This window comes from Lissotriton vulgaris, chromosome 1_1 (assembly GCF_964263255.1).
Source record: "Lissotriton vulgaris chromosome 1_1, aLisVul1.2, whole genome shotgun sequence".
NCBI lineage: Eukaryota > Metazoa > Chordata > Amphibia > Caudata > Salamandridae > Lissotriton > Lissotriton vulgaris.
This window is the reverse complement of record NC_141685.1, coordinates 917,433,091-917,457,505: the sequence shown is the minus strand read 5'-3', so window position 1 is coordinate 917,457,505 and position 24,415 is coordinate 917,433,091. Positions and strand designations below refer to the sequence as shown.

General features: G+C 47.1%; 1 protein-coding gene across 1 annotated transcript in view; it reads right to left on the bottom strand.

Annotated features, from left to right (window-relative positions):
* Positions 1–23,245, bottom strand: part of PDE4A (phosphodiesterase 4A) — a 1,006,014-nt gene extending 982,769 nt beyond the window's left edge. Inside the window, exon 1 of the mRNA XM_086959060.1 lies at positions 22,796–23,245. Within this exon, the coding sequence (XP_086815186.1) occupies positions 22,796–23,097 (302 nt within the window). The 5' untranslated portion in view covers positions 23,098–23,245. The remainder of the gene's footprint in view (positions 1–22,795) is intronic.
* Positions 23,246–24,415: the final 1,170 nt, after the last annotated feature.

Genomic DNA, 24,415 nt, shown 5'->3' with positions numbered 1-24,415 from the left:
AACCAGGGGTACATTTTCAGGTCCAATGTGTAGCAGTTTGGGAGTAGGAGTAGATTGTCAGGATACGGAGAGAGCCCTCAGCTAGCTCTGATACTTTAAGCACCAGTTGACTTGTGTTTTGAGTGTAATATTGACGTTTTACATCAAGACCCACCATACTAAGTGCTGCTTTTGACAGTGTTTGCCACAACATCTTGCTTCAAAGCCTGCGAGAGATTGGGGTTGGTAGCACTGATTTGACCGGGTTCTCCTCTTTTCTCCTCTTTTCTCGCCGACCGCTCTTTTCAGGGGGTATCTCCTCCTGTTAGCTCCAACTGGCATACTTTACACCACAGCATCCTTCATATTCTTTGGGCACTTTTACAAACTGATGAACTTAGAGCAAACAGAGTGTTTCTACTGGAGATTCTGCAGTTCTGCCTATTTCACAGTTACTTTCAATGGAAGAACTTCTTTTTCTTGCAATCCAATGGAACCAGCATGGGTTTTCCGGGTGCTCCCAGCTACGCCAACATCTTTATGATGAAATTCGAAATTGAGCATATTCTATCTAAGAATGATTGGTTTGATCATCTACTTCTTTTCAAAAGGTACATTGATGACATTCTCATCATTTGGCGAGGCCCACGTAACACACTTGAAACCAGGATACAAGAACTCAACACCATACACCCACGGATTCAATTCACCTTTCAAATTGAAGACACGAGTATTCCATTTCTGGATGTGTTAATCACGATACAAGACTCCAAAATAACCACTTCACTTTTCACTAAGACAACTGACAGGAACAACGCTCTGGCATACCAGAGCTTTCACCCATGGTCTCTGAAACGCCATCTTCCATACAGTCAATTTTTGCGCATCAAGCGCATACACTCCGATGAGCAAACTGGCATGCAAACGATTGAAAAATTTAAAGAGAAATACAGCGCAAGGGGATACCCCCCTTCAATCATCCAAGAAGCTGATACAAGAACTCGAGCAGTCAAAAGGGAGCAGCTTTTACACAAAACCATGAAGGCATCAACTACTAAGAGAGAAGTATTTGTTTCCACTTACTCCACACAATCACCACAGTTAAAAAACATCATAACCAACAGATGGTCTCTTCTACAATCAGAAGTGGACTTCAAAGATTTATTTCATGACACACCCATGTTCGCTTACAAGAGAGCGAGAAACCTGAAAGAAATTTTAAACACTCAACCTATTCCTCAAGTTACATACAAAGGCATGACAACGTGTATGAATTGCTCCAACTGCAGCAACATGGTAAAAGGTAATATCATTCACCACCCCAGGTCTGGCAAACCCATTCACCTCAGATTTAATGCTACTTGCACTAGTCATCATCTAGTGTATTTCATTAAGTGCCCATGTGGCCTCTTCTACATTGGCAAAACTGAGAGACCTCTACGGGTCAGGATTAATGAACACAAAAGTCGAATCAGGACCCAAACCACGAGTTCCCCTATTGCTGAACATTGGCGAAACCTCAAACACAACATCGCACAACTGAGATGTGGGGTACTTGAAGTTATTGATTTACGTCCAGATAGAGACTGCAATAAATATTTATCTCAACGCGAGACACACTGGATCTGGTTTATGCAGACTTTGACCCCGCTGGGTCTCAATGATAAATTTGAACTGGCATGCTTCCTCTAAATTGACAACTTCACGTTGTTCTCTCTGTAATGCTCTTACATATTCTTCAATGGATTCTTATTTTGCATGTTTTGACATTCATGTTATTTTCCTGTTCTCTTTTGGCAAGATTGATTTACTTGCATCATCGTAATGCAGATATCTTGTGTAGTTATTTCACCACTACTGTGTTATGTTGCTTTTATGGACCTTTTGGTCACTCATTGCAATAATGGCCTCGCTGTTTATTTATTTTTCCCACACTTACACATGGCCGACCATGAGCGCACACACATATGTCCTCTCTTTATTTCTATCTTCCCATTTCTTCACTTTTCACTGACGTATATCTCGGGCGCCTTACAGACGCCGACATTCACTCTCTTTAGTGCACCGGGTATCGACACACTGCGTCCTCGCAGCTCCTCTTCGGTAAGACACGCGCATGCTTTTCTTTGGAGTTGAGCACTATTCTTACGCTTCGATATTCTTAGCCTCTTTCCGTATTTTTCGCAGCGTCCCGCGACAGTCCTAGTTCGTCCAATCCTGAGCACTCGAGCTACGTAGTAAGCTTTCCCGAGCATGTTTTTCATTCTCTGGACATTCTATTTCTGTTTGCATATCCACTCGCATGTCACTCATATTTTCCGCACGAGCATGTTTACACTTTGGGTTGTGCACCTGCAGGATCGGTGAGTTGTAGATTTCGACTAGTCTCTATCACGCTGTTTTCATCACTGCTGTTTTAGCTTCATATTCTATTTTCATCCGCCACTGTTTCGCTTTTTCACTCACCACATGTTTTAATCTGGCACCTACGTTTTCCTTTTCTGTATTCACTATTGGGTCTCGCCTTGCATTGAGTGGTGCTTCCGCCATCATTTTCGCATGATTCTCCTCACAACCTTGTCTGAGTACATATATGCCTGTTGTTATTTGAATAATTCGAGGTTTAAAACATGGTTTATGTCATTTTTCTAGATCCCCTGATGAAGGGCTTTTTCCATAAGCCCGAAATGCATTGGGATTTGTTATTTCATGGAATTTGAAGATTGTTGCAATATGTCCTGGATTCTGTGAATTCCAACATTATCTTTGGATATAAACTTTTTTTCATCATGATTTTAATACATTGTTGACAATGGACTACAACCAATGTCTCATTTGGCCTGTTTCTTGCATCGTTTAACACTCTGAACATTTTTCTTGTGTACAATTCAATGAACTAACCAAAACTTCAGAAGTATTTTGATTTACACTCCTCTGAGTGATCACGCTGTGCACAAGGCTACTTTGACTCACGTATAGTATTTTCTTGCATGTACGTGTTACAAGACATTTGCTTAATATCACTACAGCATGGACGACAACACACCGCCTCCATATTAAAAACTCTCTGCCCTGAATTAAAAAACAGGTATCTGTCTTGGTAGGTATCTGTCTTGGTGACTGGCGTCTTTGTGTGAAAACCAGTCCATAAGAATGGTCAGAACCACACTCCAAGTGACTTCTAATACATAAAGATCAGATTTCTCCTAAAAGCATTCAAAACAACACCACATATCTATGCACTAACATCCAACATTCGATTTGTGCACTTCAAAACATACCAAAGTGTGCATATACAACATATGTAGGAGTGCACCAGTTTATTTAATAATTCTACCCATTTTCAGTTTTTGCAAAGGTTAGAGATGAACCTTGGTTTGTCTTCGCCTTGCACGAGGGTAAATGTTCCAGAATTGCGAGATAATTTACGGCGCTAAGTAAAAAAATATTCGCTCTGATTGAATGTTACAGACAGTCTCCACTAGTCTACCTTTTGTAAAGCTTTCTTAGGCCCAATGGCAGGTTTTAAGATTTTTTTTGTGCAAATTTATCTTTGCCTTGCTTTAGTGGTAAAGAAACAAACTTCACGACGTTTGGAAGTGCTCCACAGAGCTTCATGAATTAGCAAACAATATTGTGCAATTAATTTTTCACAGCCTAATATACATTCTGAAAACCTGACACTTCGAACAAGGTCCAAGCCGTCATCCTGCAACCGCGTCTGCACCCCAACCATTATATCCAACTTACTTTCATGAAAAGGCAGCTGGTAAGGGGCCTTGGGGCGCCCAAGCAAGACCCCTGTCCCCCATGGGCCACTTCTATGTGGCCCGGGGTGCACATGTAGCGCCCCCCACACATCCATGCACCACATGTGCATGGAACATAGTGCATGGATGTGCACAAAGTGCCTTTATCTACTGCTGCTTGTGCTGCAGCCCTTTTCCTGGGCCACAGCGCAAGTCACAGTAGGAAACTGCACTTTCTGACCACCTGCATTGAAGTCCGATCATAATTGGGCAGGTCGGACCGCCAACTCATTATTAGATGGACACCTGCCCATGGCAATGGTGGTCAGATGCTCATCCGACCGCCATCGTAATGAGGGCCTAACTCTCTAATGGATACAGTAGGTATCTTTACCAACAGGCGAGACCTAAAAATGTCATATGTATACAAACACTTCTATTTAGTGGAGAATTAATCCAAATATAGGGATATTCAGTTTATGAAGATCTTCAGTTGAACAGGAATTTGAGATGCACATCTTTAAGGGACACCTCACCCACAAGTAAGGGAAGCCCCTGCACCCACATTCCAGATGCTGACTGATATACCAACGTGCTACAAGTAAGTTACACTTGCGTTCCCACTTCATCTTCTTCAATTCTTCCTTCCATGCTTATGGCGTAAAAAATAATAAGTGCATAATAAGTAACACCCTTGCCCCTCCGCTCACTCAGATTGATCCCCCTATTCTGATCCCTGCGCTAACACTTTATTCCAATCACTCCCTTCCTAACACCCATGCCCCTCTGCTCACTCAGATTGATCCCCCTACTCCGACACCCCTACACTCCGAGACCCCTCCCATTATCCTCCCTATTGCTCCATGATGGACTACAAACCCTTCTAATCCTAATAATTCCCTCTCCCATAGACTTGATAGCACCGCTCCTCACCTCCCTTGTCCCCCGCATCTTCCCACAGCACCCATCAGACCCCTGGCTCTAGGGGCACACACTCCTCAAAACAGCCTCAGTCTCTCATCTGGAACACTCGTCTCATCCCGCCGCCTGGTTCTCCTCCTTGTCCACTTCCCATCCCTCCCCCTCTTGCCTACGTGGAACCCGCCCCTCTCCCTAGCGACCTCATTTCCTCCTTACCGTACATGTTTTTATTCCAATCACTTCTTAACTTTGAACTCCACCTCTCTATCTTGATGCTAGAACTTTCATCTCTCAGGAAAGACTTCAAATCCCTCCCTGACTCCAAACCGGCCAATCATCCTGTCACAATGGGCGGCGGTCATTCAAACCCCTCCTTCCCTCTTTATGGATGTACCTCACCTTATGGCACCTCAGTTGATGGACTTCTGGGGAACAGCCCCCTTTCCCCATCCCAAGCCCCAACCCCACACTCCCCTCCGGTCCCCAGGGATTTACATATCACCTTCCCTCCTAGCCCCATGACATACAACTCCCTTATGCCTCACGCCACTATTCCGGTGATCCTGGGTAGAAACCACATCCCTGCCTCCACTGGCTCGCCCAGGTTCCCTTTGCAACTCACTGCGACTTCCGATCATCTTTCACTGCATTCCTCTATCCCTGTGATACTAGGGATTAGCCGTACCCCTACCTCCCCTGGATCCCCCGGCCTCCCCCGCAACTCACCACCATCCATTCTGTATCCTCTCCTGAACCCAATCATAAACCCCTCAACTGCATGCTGGTCAACTGTCGATCGGCTTCCCAACATGCATCAGAAATCGTGGAAACTATCCTTCACGAAACCATTGACATAGCTTTTCTCACGGAAACCTGACTCAAGGCCCACTCTGCATCGATTCTTGACCTGCTCTCCCCCCCCGGGTTACTCTATCCTCCGAAAAGACAGGCAAAAAAAAATTGGGGGAGGCCTAGCCATTATCTTTAAAGATGAACTCCAACCCAACTCTCCCTGGTTAAGAATTCTGACCAACTCACTTTCGAATACATGGGAGCCGAACTTAAAGTGCAGGGGGCCCCCCTATTCGACTACATAATATTTACCATCCCCCTGGTGACCCTTTTCCATTTGTTGAGGAATTGTCTGACCTGCTCTCACAATCCTCGATTTCCAATTCCAAAAACACCTTCCTCGGAGACTTCAATATTCACTGGAACAATAAGATGGATTCCTCGGTTAACATCTTCAAAGACCTCCATTCCAAAGGGGCTCCCCTTGACGCTATCATTACTAGTAAAGATCTGGCTTCCCTGACTCACATGGTCCCTATTGACTGGTCAGACCATCATCTTATCCTCTTCACGATTCATAGCGCTGCTCCTCCCCCTTCCCCCCCAAAAAACAAACATAAGAGATTAACGAGAAATCTTCACCTTATTCCTCCTGGTGAATTGGAGAATAAGATCAGAGCTATACTTCAACTTCCACCTCCCTCACAAAATGGTAATGATCTGACCGATCACTGCAACAAATCCATCATTGAGGTTCTTAACTTAATTGCTCCAGCCAAATTAAAATCACAAAAAAACATCCCCGCCAAATCATGGTTCAATGCTGACCTAAATAACGAGAGACGCGCCCTTAGGATGACTGAACGTACGTGGAGACAACATCCATCCCCATCAAGCCTTGCCCTCTTCAGAGCTGCTAGGGTGAATTATAAAAAGCCCATCCTCAATGAAAAGGTCTCCTTCTTCCGTACACAACTCGATCGAGCAAAGAATAGACCTAGAGAACTATTTAGCATCATCAAAAATCAAACAACCTCTGCCCCTCCCAAATTGACGGCCTCTACCGAAAGTTACGATGACATTGCGAACTTCTTCTATGATGAAATCTCTAAGATTGATCTTTCCTTTGCCACTTCACCCTCCCCACTGAGCTCATCTACTCTCACTGCCCTTCCTTCCAATTCTCCTGTTACAGCATCACCCCCTCCTAACTCTGACCATTTCCCCCACCCCACCACCCCCTTGATCATTCCCTCACCAGTCAACAGTTAAGAAATAATGCATCTTGGCATTATTTTAACTGAGTCTCTGAGCGTGATGTTCTTAACATCATCTCCAAGCTTAAGCCCTCCTCTCATACCTGTGACCCTCTCCCCGCCAACCTGGTTCAAGATTTAAAACATATTTTTGCCCCTTATTGGACTTTTATCATCATCTTCTCCTTGGCCTCAGGGTCTGTCCCGGTTTCCCTCCAACTAGGCCAAATATCTCCCATCCTCAAAAATCTCACTGCTGATCCCAATGACCTAAACAACTTGCGTCCTATCTCTAATCTACCTCTTCTTTCCAAGGCCCTCGAAAAATGCGCCTTGTTACAACTGGACAAACACATTGACTCATTTAACCTTCTGGACACTTTACAGTCTGGCTTTCGAAAAGGCTGCAGTAAGAAAACTGTGATGTTCAACATTGTCGATGATATCCACCACTCCCTCAACAAGTGGGAGGCCTCCCTTCTCATTCTTCTTGACCTCTCGGCTGCTTTCGATACTGTAAACCACTCTGCCTTACTCAACACCCTCTAAGATCGGTTTGGCTTCAATGGCCCTGTTCTCAACTGGTTTACCTCCTTCTTCCAGTTCTGAACCCAACAGATTAAAATCAACAATTGTCTTTCTAAACCGAAACCAGTCTCCCTGGGTGCTCCCAAGGGCTCTATCCTCTCTCCTTCTTTATTTAACCTCTTCATGGAACCCCTCACACCCATTCTCAAGCAAGCTGGAACCAACTATTACCTCTATGCTGATGATACCCAGCTCTACTATAAAATCAACTCCCATTCAGACATTCTTCACCTTAACGATGTCCTGACCAAGATTCAACAATGTTTCCATCTCAATCACCTTAAACTCAACCCCAAATAAACAGAAGTCATCTTCTTTGCTCCTAAAAATAATCGACTTCCAATACATCTTTGGATCTCTGATCTTAACCCCTTAAGTGCTGCTGACGGCCAATGGTCATCAGCAGCGCTACCTCCCCAGTGCTGCGCACGACCATTGGACGTCCATTCAGCACTGGTTCCAATGGACAGCGCAGCACTGGGGAGGAATGTTTACACGCAGCTAAGGTGTTAAAGCCCTCAACTGCTCATTGTCCACATCCAGCTCAGTTAAATCTCTCGAAATAATTATTGATCAAAACATCAGCCTCTCTCCCCACATCAAAAACGCAGCAAAAGGAGCTCTCTTTTCTCTTCATCACCTCAAGAAAATCAAACCCTTCATTCCTGTTGACGACTTTAAATCGGTTGTCCAATCATTAGTACTCTCCAGATTGGACTATGGAAACGCCATTCTCGCAGGAACTCCTAAAGTCCACCTAGCCCCAATTAAGTTGGTCCTCAATTTTGCAGCTAGGCTTATCTTTGATTGCAAGAGGTATGATCACATGTCTCCTGTCCTCAAAGATCTCAAATAGGTCCCCATAGATGGCAGATCCCTTTGTAAGAATGCTTGCATTACACATAAAGCCTTGCACCTTCAAACCCCACTGTATCTCTCACAAAAACTCCATAAAGCGGGCTGTGCCAGAGAATTGAGGAGCACTAATTCTCTCATGCTGATACCTCCCTTGGTTAACAAGAAGTCAACCCAATCTCGCGCTTTCTCCGGAAACGCCCCTACTATCTGGAACTCACTCCCCAAAGGTCTTTGTTTAAACCCCTCCTACTTCTGCTTCAAAAAAGGCCTCAAATAACATATTCTCCAGAAATTCTGGGGTTCTTAATCCTGCCACCTTACAGGGTCTCTCAACCCGCCCATGAGAGTGTCACACTCCTCTCCACATTCTACTCGACTCACGTCCTCACGCCTCTCCTTCTCACATATACTCTCACCCTCCTTCTATTAACTTTCATTCAACCTCCACTCACTCCTACATGTGATGTACCTCCTTTGCTCCTCCCTTCCCCCATACTTTTCTCCCATCCTCCCTTGCTACCTACGCTTGTGCAATTCTCCTAATCATGATGTTGGACTCCCTTGACTTTTGATCTTCTTGTCCATGTATTTATTGTTCTTTGAATTCTGATTATATTGTCTTTCACACCCTTTTTTACTTTCTGTATGAATATTTTACTGTTATATGTTTTTGACTTCAAACCCCTGTAAAGCGCTCTGATACCTCTGGGTCTAGCCAGCGCTGTATAAAACTGTTTAAATAAATAAATAAACAATGTTTGTTTTAGGAGCCCATTGTCAGCACTGGAGAAACCCCAAGGCTCCTTAGTCTTGACTCCACCTCATGCCTTTTCTTCTGCTGCTCTTCCTGCCTCTATGTCACTCTTGCACGTTCTTTTAGAACCTTCCTTACTTCCTTTGTCACTGTTTTCCTTTCTCTCTATTCCTTCTCTTTTTCTCTGTTCTCCCTATTGCTTTCTTGCTCTAAAATCCCAGTTCCCAAATTTTAGTACTGGTGCCCACCACCTGCAAGCATCAGCACAAATTGAGTATTTTAAAGTTATAGGTAAAGCAGGGAGTGTACTTTATAAGTACACATACATTCAGTTCTAAATCTTTCAGAAACGTTTCATCAAAGCACGAAGACCCCTCGTGATTGTGTGCCACCATGTAACATTTACCATATTTCATCCATGCACCATGCGCAATAAAAACATAAACACTGCACACTACAGATGTGTGGTGAGCCAAAGTGTGCTTTCAGTCTGTAAAATACACACTTGCGAACCAACTGAGTTATTTATTTAAGCTAGCATTGAATTAACACTATATTTAATTGTTCAACGATGGCAAGAAAAGAAAAGAAAAAAGCACAAGAAAATTGGTGGAGTTCCCAAGAAGATTAGATGGTCATTACCCATGCTGGAAGTCAGATGCCTACTTGAAGCTAAACCCCAAAAAATCATTTTGCGGTCAAAACAAGGGGAAAATTCCAGGAATGTCTCAAAGGCATAAAGGTGGATGGATACAAACACCAACTCTTTCTCAGCTCAAGGTCACCTTGATTTACGGTTGACAGACCTCTCCTCCATAACCAAAATAGCAAAGACGTTCCATGATCCCAAGCTGGTGCCTGCTCTCCTTTTTACCAAAAAACCCTACATACCCAACCTGAACTTCAGCACAACATCAAAGCAAAACTCTTCTCTTATCTGGACATTGGAAAGATACTAGACCCTGGTGCCACACTGGCCCCATGCCCTGGACACCGAGGCTCGCGTAAATCTAAAGATATACAGCCACATCGCTAACATCATGATGGTGAATAAAGGCACCAAGGTATGAGAGGCTGAATTGCTGGTTCAGAATCACACAACTTTGGTGAAAGTGGGGAAGCCAGGATTCACATTCAGTTCCCCAGGTCGTAAGGAAGTTGCCAAAAAGATCACGGGGTTTCAGGAGTTAAGATCAGTGTCCCTTTTAAGCATCCTTAGATGGGTGGGAATCCAGCCTTAAAGCACTATATGAAAGCTGCAATACACTATAACACACAAGGCATGCAATAATGTGATGGGATAACACTCCTGCGGCCAGCCTCGATACATGAGGCACAGAGTTATTGTCACACTCTTAAAGCCAGAAGATCTCTTACATCTGTGCAAAGCTGTGAAGGATGGACGCTTGCAAACAAACACGTTTTGAAAAACTATGCCCAGCTTTACTAAGTGTGAATCTGACAATATATATATATATTTGTTTTTTAAAAAAAGGCTGGAATGAAGGTTCCTGAAATGGGGCAGGAAGTTTCCTTTTGCCAGGCAGGGATGGGAGTGGCAGCCACTTACCTTTTTAAGTCTGGCTGCAGCCAAGACCTTTTGATGTTACTAAAATGTTGTGTATAATATACTTAAATATGGAGTTTTCAGTCTTCGTTTATGTCTGTTATTGTGACATGAAGACTTCAATTATGCCACCTCAGCATACTGCATGGGAGAAGTGGTTAGTCCATTCCATAAATTGGCCATGCCTTACTGTGAGCGATGGTGCGCTGTTCTTTGGAAAGTATACCTGCACACAAAATAGTCCCCTTCAGTGTCAGAGACTACTGGGGGAAGGCACGCTATTTGAGACAAAAACAATATTTTTGCTTTTTCTAACTTATTTTTATATTGGCGAGTGCTTGGCAGATTGCCCAAAAATAAATCTTTGCAAAACCCATGGCAAAAAATACAAGCATTGACAAAGCCAAAAGGCAGGCAGCTAATAGTAGAACTGCAGGGTTCACATTGCTCGCTTTTTGGCGGTTCCACACTGTCGCGTGCTTTCACTGCCGGAAGTCCAATAGTGGGCCTTCAGGGGCAAAGAAACAACCCAGCGGTGGCCGTGTTTTTCCCCTCTGCCACGCAGGTGACAGCGGAAAAACACAAATTCCCGCAGCCTGCTGTCCTGTACACGTTGGGTGGGTCATCCTGCTGCAGGAAATGACGATTCCTTTCCCGCGAGGCTAATTTTTTATACATCTCTGTCAAACTACCGGGAAAAAAATATCGAAGACAAAACAAGGAATTTCCTCAGCTCCTTACAAAAAAACCAATTGTCTTCTCAAAAAAACGTTACCATGCTTTTAGAGTAGCAGCAGCTGTCAGTGCGAGCTTAATCACCTCCTGTCGACGAACAGGAATTATCTGCGAGCGCTATTGTTTGAAAAGCATCCAGAGCGGTTATTTTTCAACTGCCTCAGAGCATATGTTGTTTGGGTAAAACAAGAGCTTAATGAAGAAAGGAAAAAATAGATGTTTCTGGGACATCCGCTTTACGCCGGAAGTCTCACACCTAGAAAGGGCCATAAGGGGGTGAAATGTCTGGTGAACGTACCATGTCGCAGAGGTGAACAATGCTGGTCCAAGGAGGGCCGTGTCCAGGCAGATTTTCAGGATATCCACTGAAGATTAATGTACATACAATTTACATCGAACTTATTTGCAGAATGAATGGTTAGCCTGACAATCGGGTATGGATCTGGCTCTTTTGCACCCACACTGGACTGCCACACCACAGGAGCATCTTGGGAGATTGGTCATGCAAAAATAAAATTCAACTCTGCTAAAACCGGTGGTACATAAAAACAGATTACCGTTCCTGAAAAAGTAAATTAACAAGAAGGCGGCCTTAGGTTAGCCATGTATTATGGGCACTTAATTGTTTCTTGTTTGCAACAAACAAGAGTGCCAACCTCAAGGAGGACAGGATCCGTGCCAGATTGTCGGACTAACCACTATTTAAAGGAATTCCCATTAGATTAATTGTATGTAAATATACCTTGTGTGAATATATGGAATCTTTGACCTGGAGTGGACCTCGGATCTACTCCAGACACCACTTAGAACAGAGATGGAAAGCACCCACATTATTTCGAAGAGTCTGCAAACGACGTTTTTTTTCGTGGCAGAAGGGGCGCTTTCATAGATATTTCCTTTAACACGTGATCTCTAATAACCATAACTCTAGTTTACGAGTGACTTGTAGACCCACAGATTAGTCAATCCCAGCTAGGGTTTGAGAGTTACCATCACATATGAAAATACTGAAATTAGCTGAATCTAAACCCCCTCATACATTTTCATTGAGAAGAGCCTGAAAATCCGAATGTTTTTTTTACTACTCAGTGGGTCAACTACCCAGGGCTAACACAGAAGAGGCTTCTATGGCTAATGGTTTCACCCAGAGCTCATGATAGTTTGCACGGTGGTGCAAATTGCAATGACAAATACTGATGAAATACCACCCTTTTCCCTGTGCAAATTTTCCAGGTAAAACCTGGCAGTGTGTGTGTGGGGGGGACAAACTGATCAGTCTGTATGTTGCCGCCATGAGCAGGGTAACCCATGCATGGCAGTAGTATGCCGTCAGCCTCGATCCGAGGAGCGGAACTCAGAATGATGAAATAATGCCGGACTAAGAAAATACCACCCTTCATTCTCTTGGCAAATACAAGGTGTAGTATTGCCATAGCTAGGACTATGATTGTTACTACTGCTATCTGTACTCATACTAACACTACACATGCTAGCAGTTGTAGAACTATTGGATCTAATGCCTTTATCACTGCTCGAAGCACAGCTAGTTTTATTGGAGCTACTCATACTATTATTATCACTGCTACGGTTACGAACAATACTTCAATTGTCACTACAGCTAGGAGTGACACCAAGCTCATGCTCTTGCAGTAATGCACATAATGTTAATAATAATACTTTTTGAATCGCAGGTATTTTAATACAAATAATATTGTTAGGAAGTGTTAACATTACTACTACACTTACCTCTGCTAATTTTAGTAGTGATCCTACTAGTAGCACCATTACTATTTTGAGTATTACCGACGGCATTATTGACGATTAAAGTATAAGGAATATTAATAATAGGATTAATTCTGGTGCCGATACTAGAGAGATTACTACTACTGCTGGTATTGCTCGCAGTGTTATTTTTATCACAGTTCCTATTATGGGTACTACTTGAAATATCACTATAAGGGCTTCCAGTACAGACGTCACCATTGCTACAGATGCAGTCACGGATGCCTCTGCTGGTACGACCAATAGCCTCAATGCTATTAGTTGTACTACTGCTCCTAGCTGCTCCATGCACTGCAAAGAGCGCAGCAGATCCCTTATCCTGTCATTGCAACAGGACCTACACTGGCCCTTCCAGCTCCTTGGTGGCATACAGTACTGCCCGGCTTCAAGGAAGCGAGACATGCAACGATGCCAGAGAGCTTCAATGAAGGATGCTCTATTGTCCTCCAGATCCTTTCAGGGCATGCGTTGCTGCTCTACGGAAGCGCGTGCAACTGCCCTCTAGCCTCTTAGTAACATGCACTATTGCCCACCAACTTCAGTGGGCATGCACTTCTACCCCATCCTCAATTAGGCATGCAGGTCGGCCCTGCAGCTTCAGTGACTCATACACTACTGCCTTCAAGCTCCACCGGGGCCTGCACTACTGCTCCCCATCAAGCACTATTGTCCGCTAGGTCCATTAAGGCATGCAACACTGTCCTTTACGTTCACGCATGTATTTACAACTGCCCTACAACACTTTTGAAGAATGTACTGCTGCCTTACAGTTCAAACACACCACCCTCCTACCCATCTATCTCACAAACATAGCAGAAGGAACAATGCTAGTCCCAGGGACTGTCCACTCCTCGAGATCGTACCAGGCAAAGCTAAAGGACGTGCGATCCGGACATTCGATATAACTCAGTACCTCGTAATAAATAACGAAAAAGGCAGGTACAAAATCCAACAATCTCAATAATGTTTAACATCTGTGTAAAAAAAAGGTAAGCTGTATCAATATCCCTCATTTGGGGTACTAAGTGTCAGAGGTGCAATTAGAGCCAAATTTGGGGGGCTGATAAAAAATTGGGTGGGGGGGGGGGGGGGGGGAAATCTTCCAGTCATAGGCAGAGTGGAGATGAAGGGGCTTTAAGAAGGGGTGAAAAAAACAAAGCTTCGTTAACAAATGAATGGTCTTTTAAAGACCTGTCAAGTACTCAGGTGCGACTGGCAGCTCACAAACTCTGTGTGTGTGTGCCTGGGAAGCTGTCTCGGCCCAGGCTGACACACACAACGGGAGGGGCTGAAGCCCGTTGAAGCCAAGGAGCGTTACGCGCCTGCTCAGCGTTGTATAAATGTAATTCCAAAGTAATACGCCATACACTGCAGCCAACCAGCTTCATCTGCAGATGCACTACAATCATGCAGCTCCAATGAGGCGTGCAGTACCACCCTCCATATTCCGCTAATGCGGAAGAGCGTCGCCCCACTGAACAAAAATAAAAATAAACTTATAACTATCCTTATTATCATTTTAGTTTTCCTATTTCAGGCAGTGGCTCTTAGGGCAAGGCGGGGCTGGAAAAAACTGGGGGAGGAGTGGTTTACACTCCCTATGTGCGCAGGACTGCTTTGCCCGGCCCTCTTGGGTCGGCCAAACAGTCATGCGCACTTTGCATCTTTCCCACTAGGCTGCATTACACAGCCTGGTGAAAAACATGCAAAGGCTCCCATTCCCAGTCTAAGCGCCGAACTACGGCGCTCAGACCAATCACAACCTGGCATTGCAGGATTGGCTCAGGGGAGCCGGGTGCTTCCTGCTGCCTGTCGGGACTGCAGGAAGAAGGAAGATGATGGAGGACAGAGGAGAAGCAGCGGCGGGCCGTTACAGGTAAGTGATTTATTTTTCTTCTTTTTTCATCGTCGATCCCCCCCACCAACTCCACCACCCGGAACCAGTAGCAGCCGCTACTGGTTTTGGCATGTGTTACTGCCCTCTAGCTCCACTGAGGAAGGACTATTGCCCACAGTTTTCACTGAGGCATGCATTTATGCATTACTGCTGTTCAGCTTCACTGGAAAGTGTCACTAATGGCTTCCAGCTGTAGTGATGCCCTCCAGCTTCACTCAAGCCTGCAGAGCTGCCCTCCAGTAGCACTGAAGCATCCCCTACTGCCTCCAGCTCCAGTGAGGCCTGTCTAGCCGATGTGCCCTATGCAGCTCTCGCTTTACGCCCAGGGCCCGCTGACGCACTGTCTCGACTCGCCACAAGTCTGCACAGTCTGGATATGGGTCCTGTGCAGAGATTTACTTCTTCATCAGAATGTGCGGACTCTCTGCCCAGTTCGCTGTTTACGCTCCACTCTCTGAAACCAAAACCCGGATCAGCCTCAGAAATGAATCATTCACTTCCTGATGTTTGGAAGAAGCAGAGCGGGTGCCAACCCCTCAGGACATCAGTAGGCATTAGGTGGCATCTGGTAGGCGGTCTTCCTCCATGGGAGAGCAGCCCTAAACAGGAAGAGGGAATTCGCCTGCAGAGGAGGTGGTCCATGGAAGAAGCAAGTCAGGCACAAGGGATGGGGAAGTCAGGCAGTAGAGACAGCAGTCAGGCTTTGGAGGGGGTAGTCGGCCACTGGAAGGAAGTGATGTGGAAAAGGCCCTCCGGAAGGCGGTCCCAGGAACCACAGCCTACTGAGCTAGCCACCAAGGTGCAGGCCTTCTCAGCAACTGCAAGAAAAAAGGTGGCGGTTCAGGTCTATTCCATATCAGGTGCAGAACCTGTCCACTTCAGGTGCAGAGCCAGTCCCTTCAGGTGCAGGTCCAGTTTGAGGCAGACACAGACCTAGTCCTCCCAAACATTGCTTAATTTGAGCCAGTGGTTTCCGGTTCTTGGCCCGACACTTTATTGTCAACAACGGCTCTTATGACAGCCTGCCACGTGGTGGAGCTGTTTGTCTAATTTGTTTGAGGATCACAACAGCTGCTGTTTAATTACTAAGCATACATTAAAATCGCTAATACCTGCCACCCAAAGCAATGAGAATAACTTGGGCGGCATGTATTAGTCATTTTAATGTACATTTAAAGTGTGAATTGTCACACTTGTATGAGTGTAATGGCTAGTAGTGATAGTGCTGTCAAATGGCAGCGCTAGTGGGTGCAATGGGCAGTTCAAGTTACAGAGGCCTCCCCACACTTCTTTTTTTTTACAAATTAAGCACTGCCAAGTAGCTGTATCAGTCCGCCCCCGTAATCAGCCACGAGTTGGTTCTAGGTTAGTTATGGGTGAGGTTTGGGTTCCGACGACAGGGGGGAGGGTTCAGCAACTCGAGAAAACTCGGGCTGAGGAGTTCCCCCAAGACCTGGCAACTAATACTCTTGACCCCAAGTCTTCTTTGGTGCACCTCCATGTACTGGAGCGCCATCTCACCCTGGTTACTTTCCGGCATCTAATGAACAATCACAGAGTCCTACACCATGGAGCGTTGCGGTGTCCTTTTTTAGTCTCAGAGGGGTCAGTGGTTTACACTTTTAAACTCACTATTGGTCTATTCCATATTCAAAGCCCACTGTTGAATTCCAGGACATCTCCCACTTTTGAGCAGTCTCATCCATAGCAGTCTCAAACATCCAATGGACTTAAACAAAGTTTCAAACACTTGTAGCGCAGTTTTACTCAAAGCTACTTTCAAAGGCCCCTGATTGCATGAATGGAGTCTCACACAATGTCCTTTAACCGTTTGCACTCTGGAGCACAGCATTCTCTTTGAGTCTCACTCGTCCAATGTTAGTCTCACACCTTGGCACATAGTCACTGCTGGTTTGTGTCTGCTATTTTGGAGCACCATTCACTCAATTTGTATGAGTCTCACGTCTTGGAACACAGAGTTCGTTACTGAATAAGTGTGCATCACAACCGACAGAACAGCCTCACTGAGGGCCACTTACTGCAAATTTGTGGCACATGCTGCTTCACTCGTTCAGTGTGAGTCTTAACACCTCGGTGTGCAGCTTTATTTATTGCATGTGTTTGTCACACACTCTGGAAAGTCGTCACACTCATTCAGTATGAGTCTCATACCCTGAAGCACTGTGCCACCCTGTAAGTGCCTGTGTGTCAAACCATGAAGGACAGTCCCACACTTTGGAACATGGTGTCACTCGTTAGATGAGTGTGTTAAAAACAGACGCACTCTGTCATTCGGTGTGAGTTTCTCACCTTGGAGCACAGTGTCACTCATTAAGTGTCTGTGTGTTAAGCCATGACGCACAGTCCGACACTTTGGAACATAGTGTCACTCATTAGATGAGTGTTAAACGCAACACACAGTCTCACTCATTCGGTGTGAGCTTCACACCTTGGAGCACAGTGTCACTCGTTGCATGCTTGCATTATACACCATATGATAAAGCGCAGCCTTCCTCATTCAGTGTGTGAGCCTCACACAATGGAGCAGAGTGTGTGCGTAAGTGTACGTGCATGTGTTTATTTGTCAGCGTCAGCCGCTCCTGCGGTATTATATTCAACAGAAAACTGAATTTAACCCAGCTATAAGTCAAACATTCACGGTATCTCTCATTCTGAGAGCAAAAGCAACGGTCTCAACGTTTAAGGCTTTACAGGCTGAACATCTAAAGCACAAGTCACGCCCTCGCAAACTACGAGTTTAGAGCAGTTTATATGGTCCACCTGTTTCAAAACTATGCGAAAGGAGGAACATGCGTCACAGCAGGGAGCAGAAAGTAGCTTATTGTCGCCCCCTGTGGATGCAGCGCATGTAAGTAACTCCCCCCTCCTCTCTGCTGCACCTGGAGAGGCGCTATCCCAGTTTCAAAGTCTATCCGTCGCGTGCCAGCGCCCCCTCCCCGACCCCCACACCCCCGCCCACACGTCCCAGAAACAATTATCCCGCGTGAAGTGGAACCCTGCTGCGAGATTTGCAGACCCCTGTACCCACCCCATGAGCCGTGTGCCGCGAAAGAGCGGCTTCTTGGCAAAAAATGCAGCTTTTCAGCGCTGGGAGCTGCAGCGTATCTCCGAAGAATGAGCAAAAAGTGCCGAATCTAAGTGCGCTTATAACAAACCTGAGCCGAAGGCACCTGAATCTGCAATGGGTTGAAACGGCACAGGAATAAAATGCGTCGGAAACACAATGCAATCGATTCTAAACTGAGAATACATGCAACGGAGTCGGTACCAAGACCAAAATACAACCGATTGCCAGGCAATCATAACATGCAAATAAAAAAAGCGTCTTCATTTTCACTAGAAGTAAAGTTCATCTGTGCAGGAGGCAAACAGGCAACGGAATCGGTGCGGGGAATAAAATGCAACTAGCTCTGTGCGGGGTATAAAAGGTATCTGAAACCGTATGTGGGAGTGTGATGTTATGCAGCCCCCATCTCCGCTGGCGAATGACATGCAACTGAATGTGCTCAAAGGAACAAAACATTACTGGTATTACAGGGACTGAATATGAACTGATAGAGCAATGCAATCGAATATGAAGCGGAAATTAAATGCAACAACAGCTGCACCATGGATCACCATTGATAAGATGCAAATGAATCACTTTGTACTAATCAAAGTCAGTAAAACTAGCAACTCAGTATGCAAAGAAAAATAACTTCAAGAAAGACTGCAGAGCAAATAAAATATATCAGCATAGATGCAGGGGACGGCGGGTTGCACAATCTGAGATGGGGCAGAGGGCACCACACTGTGGGCTGAGGGCAGGGTGACTGGAATGTGTGCTGGAGTCAGAATGCGCAGCATATTGGGCATGGGACAGAGTGCACATGGGTTTAGGTTGCAGACAGAATGCCATGGGACCTTGGGGGAGGGGGGGGGGTCTTGAGGGGCGGGGCAAGAACCTGTGATGGGCAAGAAAGCGGCAGAATTTGTGCAGCGCACAAAATGAATTGAAATCTGCGAGCGCCCTAACATGTGTGCTGGGGATGAAATGCACAAGAATGTGTACTCGGGGGACAGAACATACCGAAATGTGTGCAGTGTACGGAATGCACTGCAGTGTCTGCTGGATCAGCATGCACTGCAATCGCAGCAGTGCTCAGAATGCAAGACAGTCTGTGCCTGGAACAGAATGCACTGATATCTGTGCAGGATTCAGACTGCAGCACAGTCTATGCCTGGAACAGAATGCACTGATATCTGTGCAGGATTCAGACTGCACTACAGTCTGTGCATGGGACAGAATGCACTGAAATCTGCAGGAATCAGACTGCATCTCAGTCTGTGCCTGCAACAGAATGCACTGAAATCTGCAGGAATCAGACTGCAGCACAGTCTATGCCTGGAACAGAATGCACTGATATCTGTGCAGGATTCAGACTGCACTACAGTCTGTGCATGGGACAGAATGCACTGAAATCTGCAGGAATCAGACTGCATCTCAGTCTGTGCCTGCAACAGAATGCACTGAAATCTGCAGGAATCAGACTGCATCTCAGTCTGTGCCTGGGACAGAATGCACTGAAATCTGCAGGAATCAGACGGCATCTCAGTCTGTGCCTGCAACAGAATGCACTGACATCTGTGCAGGATTCAGACTGCACCACAGTCTGTGCCTGGGACAGAATGCACTGAAATCTGCAGGAATCAGACGGCATCTCAGTCTGTGCCTGCAACAGAATGCACTGAAATCTGTGCAGAATTTAGACTGCACCACAGTCTGTGCCTGGGACCGAATGCACTGAAATCTGCAGGAATCAGACGGCATCTCAGTCTGTGCCTGCAACAGAATGCACTGACATCTGTGCAGGATTCAGACTGCACCACAGTCTGTGCCTGGGACAGAATGCACTGAAATCTGCAGGAATCAGAATGCATCTCAGTCTGTGCCTGGGACAGAATGCACTGAAATCTGTGCAGAATTTAGACTGCACCACAGTCTGTTCCTGGGACAGAATGCACTGAAATCTGCAGGATTCAGACTGCACCACAGTCTGCGTCTGGGACAGAATGCACTGAAATCTGCAGGATTCAGACTGCACCACAGTCTGTGCCTGGGACAGAATGCACTGAAATCTGTGCAGAATTTAGACTGCACCACAGTCTGTGCCTGGGACAGAATGCACTGAAATCTGTGCAGAATTTAGACTGCACCACAGTCTGCGCCCGGGACAGAATGCATTGAAATCTGCGCAGGATTCAGACTGCACCACAGTCTGCGCCCGGGACAGAATGCACTGAAATCTGTGCAGCATTCAAACCACCAGACTATGCACCTGGGACAGAATGCACCGAAATCGGCAGGATTTGGACTGCACCACAGGCTGTACCTGCAACAGAATGCACTGAAATCTGTGCAGGATTTAGACTGCACCACAGTCTGTGCCTGGGTCCTGGGACAGAATGCACTGAAATCTGTGCAGAATTTAGACTGCACCACAGTCTGTGCCTGGGACAGAATGCACTGAAATCTGCAGGAATCAGACTGCATCTCAGTCTGTGCCTGCAACAGAATCCACTGAAATCTGTGCAGGATTCAGACTGCACTACAGTCTGCTCCTGCGACAGAATGCACTGAAATCTGTGCAGGATTCAGACTGCACCAGAAGAATACGTGCCTGTGACAGAATGAACTGAAATCTGCAGGATTCAGACTGCACCACAGTCTGTGCCTGGGACAGAATGCATTGAAATCTGTGCAGGATTCAGACTGCACCACAGTCTGTGCCTGGGACAGAATGCATTGAAATCTGTGCAGGATTCAGACTGCACCACAGTCGGCGCCTAGGACAGAATGCACTGCAATCTGTGCATGATTCAGACGGCATCACAGACTGCACCTGGGACAGAATGCACTGAAATCTGCAGGATTCAGACTCCACCACAGTCTGCACCTCCAACAGAATGCACTGAAATCTGCAGGACTCAGACTGCACCACAGTCTGCGCCTGCGACAGAATGCACTGAAATCTGTGCAGGATTTAGACTGCACCACAGTCTGCGCCTGCGACAGAATACACTGAAATCTGTGCAGGATTCAGACTGCACCACAGTCAGCGCCTTCGACAGAATGCACTGATATCTGCAGGACTCAGACTGCACCCCAGTCGACGCCTGCGACTGAATGCACTGAAATCTGTGCAGGATTCAGACTCTAGCATAGTCTGTGCCTGGGACAGAATGCACTGAAATCTGTGCAGGACTCAGACTGCACCACAGTCTGCTCCTGCGACAGAATGCACTGAAATCTGTGCAGGATTCAGACTGCACCACAGACTGCGCCTGGGACAGAATGCACTGTGCACTGAAATCTGTGCAGGATTCAGACTGCAGCACAGTCTGCGCCTGAACAGAATGCACTGAAATCTGTGCAGGATTCAGACTGCAGCACAGTCTGCGCCTGGGACAGAATGCACTGAAATCTGTGCAGGATTCAGACTGCACCACAGTCTGCGCCTGCGACAGAATGCACTGAAATCTGTTCAGGATTCAGACTGCACCACAGTCTGCGCCTGGGACAGAATGCACTGAAATCTGTGCAGGATTCAGACTGCAGCACAGTCTGCGCCTGGGACAGAATGCACTGAAATCTGTGCAGGATTCAGACTGCACCACAGTCTGCGCCTGGGACAGAATGCACTGAAATCTGTGCAGGATTCAGACTGCAGCACAGTCTGCGCCTGGGACAGAATGCACTGAAATCTGTGCAGGATTCAGACTGCACCACAGTCTGCGCCTGCGACAGAATGCACTGAAATCTGTTCAGGATTCAGACTGCACCACAGTCTGCGCCTGGGACAGAATGCACTGAAATCTGTGCAGGATTCAGACTGCACCACAGTCTTCGCCTAGGACAGAATGCACTGCAATCTGTGCAGGATTCAGACTGCACCACAGTCTGTGCCTGGGACAGAATGCACCGAAATCGGCAGGATTTGGACTGCACCACAGGCTGTACCTGCAACAGAATGCACTGAAATCTGTGCAGGATTTAGACTGCACCACAGTCTGTGCCTGGGTCCTGGGACAGAATGCACTGAAATCTGTGCAGAATTTAGACTGCACCACAGTCTGTGCCTGGGACAGAATGCACTGAAATCTGCAGGAATCAGACTGCATCTCAGTCTGTGCCTGCAACAGAATCCACTGAAATCTGTGCAACATTCAGATGGCATCACAAACTGCACCTGGGACAGAATGCACTGAAATCTGCAGGATTCAGACTGCACCACAGTGTGCCTGGGACAGAATGCATTGAAATCTGTGCAGGATTCAGACTGCACCACAGTCGGCGCCTAGGACAGAATGCACTGCAATCTGTGCAGGATTAAGACTGCACCACAGTCTGCGCCTGGGACAGAATGCACTGCAATCTGTGCAGGATTCAGACTGCACCACAGTCTGCGCCTGGGACAGAATGCACTGAAATCTGTGCAGGATTCAGACTGCACCAGAATATGTGCAGGGGAAGAACACACCTGAATCACTGCGACTGATGTTGCAGTGCACCCTGTGCCTGGCTCAGAATGCACTGAGGTTTGTGTGGGACACAGAATGCACCTGAGCCTGGCCTGGCATCAGAAAGAGCCAGATTTGTTTTACGACACAATTCACCGGAGTCTCACCCGGGGACAGCCTGCAAGTGAATACTCCACAATCCTTTAACAAAAAGTGCAGTCTATGAGGTACCAGTGCAGTGTTGCTTAGTTTCAGTTGCATAATACATTTTCAGAATATTGACCCCTGTGCCCACTCTGCTGACCCCGGAGCAGCATGCTTGGAAGAAGCCTGGCATGCATGCCACCCAATGACGTCACCACCCCGCTCCCCCACTGCCAGGAGCCCCCCACCTACCGCTTGTTGGTGGTATGATGGTGGCTGTTGCTGGTGGTCCCGTGAAACGAGGAAGGCCAGGACATGCGAGACTTCTTGAGGCCGGGCCGGTCTGACGTGTCCATGGCGTCGGCGCGCTCCATCTGCCGGTGGGGGTGCCGGTCGGTGTCCGAGTACCCCCGGTGCTTGATCTTGATGGGTGTCCGGGGCTGCCTCCACAGGTGTTGGGGGGGCTTGAGGGTGGCCTGGCCCTCCCGGGGCACGGGGAGCGAGAGGGACAGGCTCTTCTTGCAGCATGGCGGCGGTGCAGGGGGTTCCATCATAGTGCAAACTTTCCAAAGAACAGGCAAAAAATATAGATAAAAGGCCACTCAAAAAAAACAGACTAAGATCCTCAAAAATAAGCGATAACTCTATGAGCAATAGACAACGTCAGAAGAAAAAAATATAAACTATATTTCCATATATTCCGTAAACAGCTCTAATAAAAAAAGATGCAAATTGGAGGCAAGTGCCGCCGAAGTTAGGACGAGGTCACAGTGTTAAAGAAATGCAAGTCTGCAGGGAGGGTCCGAAAAAACAGACGCCGGCACGAAGGGGTCGTCGAAGAAGGCAACAGTGAGGCTCCGGGCGCGTCGGGGGCCCAGGCGACCCCGGCAGGTGGGGCAGCCGCCCCCGGGGGACAGCAGCGAGGACGCGCCCTGCGGGTCCCCGCTCCAAGTCATTGCCCGGAGCCAAGGCTGGGAGGGTGGGGGACGAGGCTCCTTCTCTGCCACCCCCTCACAAAAGGCTTAAATTATTGCTAATGCAAAACAAGGAGTGTGGGGTCTCAAGCGGAAGAGGGGGTGAAATCTACCAATAAAAAAAATACAAGAGCTCTCACAAACAAATGGCTTTTCTTATTGCAGGGAAATAAGAATTCGGAGCCCAGAAAAGGATGGGCAGGGGTGTTATTGCTTGCGGGGGAGATTCCTCTCTGCCTCTTGATGTCTCTTGGTCCTTCTTGGCGGGGGGAGTGGGTCGGGGGGATGTTGTCCCGGGGTCGGGGGTCTCCTGCTGTGCCGTGAGGGAGGGTCACCTGTCCGGCAGCAGTCGCCGTCCCCCTGTCTCTCGATCCTTCTCGGGCGCGGGGGCTGGTGGTGGTCCCGGGATGGAGGGCTCCTAGTCTGCTGGCAGGGAGGGAGGCTGACCTGTCCGGCAGGGGAAGAAGAGACAGCAGTTGGAGCCCAGATCGGCAGCCGGAGCTGCACGCGTCCAGCCCTCCTCCACTTCATGCGCGAGATTCCCCTCTCTCTCTCTCTCTCGCTGCCTGTCTCCCTCCCTCCCTCTGTGCGCCTCTTCTCCGGCTGCCTGCTCTCTCCTCCTCCTCCTCTCCCGACTCTTCCAGCAAGCCTGCTCAGAGACCCGGCGTCTCTGCCCCCAAAACTACCTCGGAACAGACCGAACTGTTGACACCATGTGTCACCGCTCCGCCCCAGGGGAAGACGCGGATTAATAACGTGAATTTTAATGGAGGGAAACTCCTTCGAGCCCGTGCTTGTGCAAGACCCCCCAGGAGCTGTGTACAGTAGCGCGCAACTTATGAACAGCGACGCCGGGTCGCCCTCTGAGCCGAACACCGCAGACCCAGCGCGGGGCTTT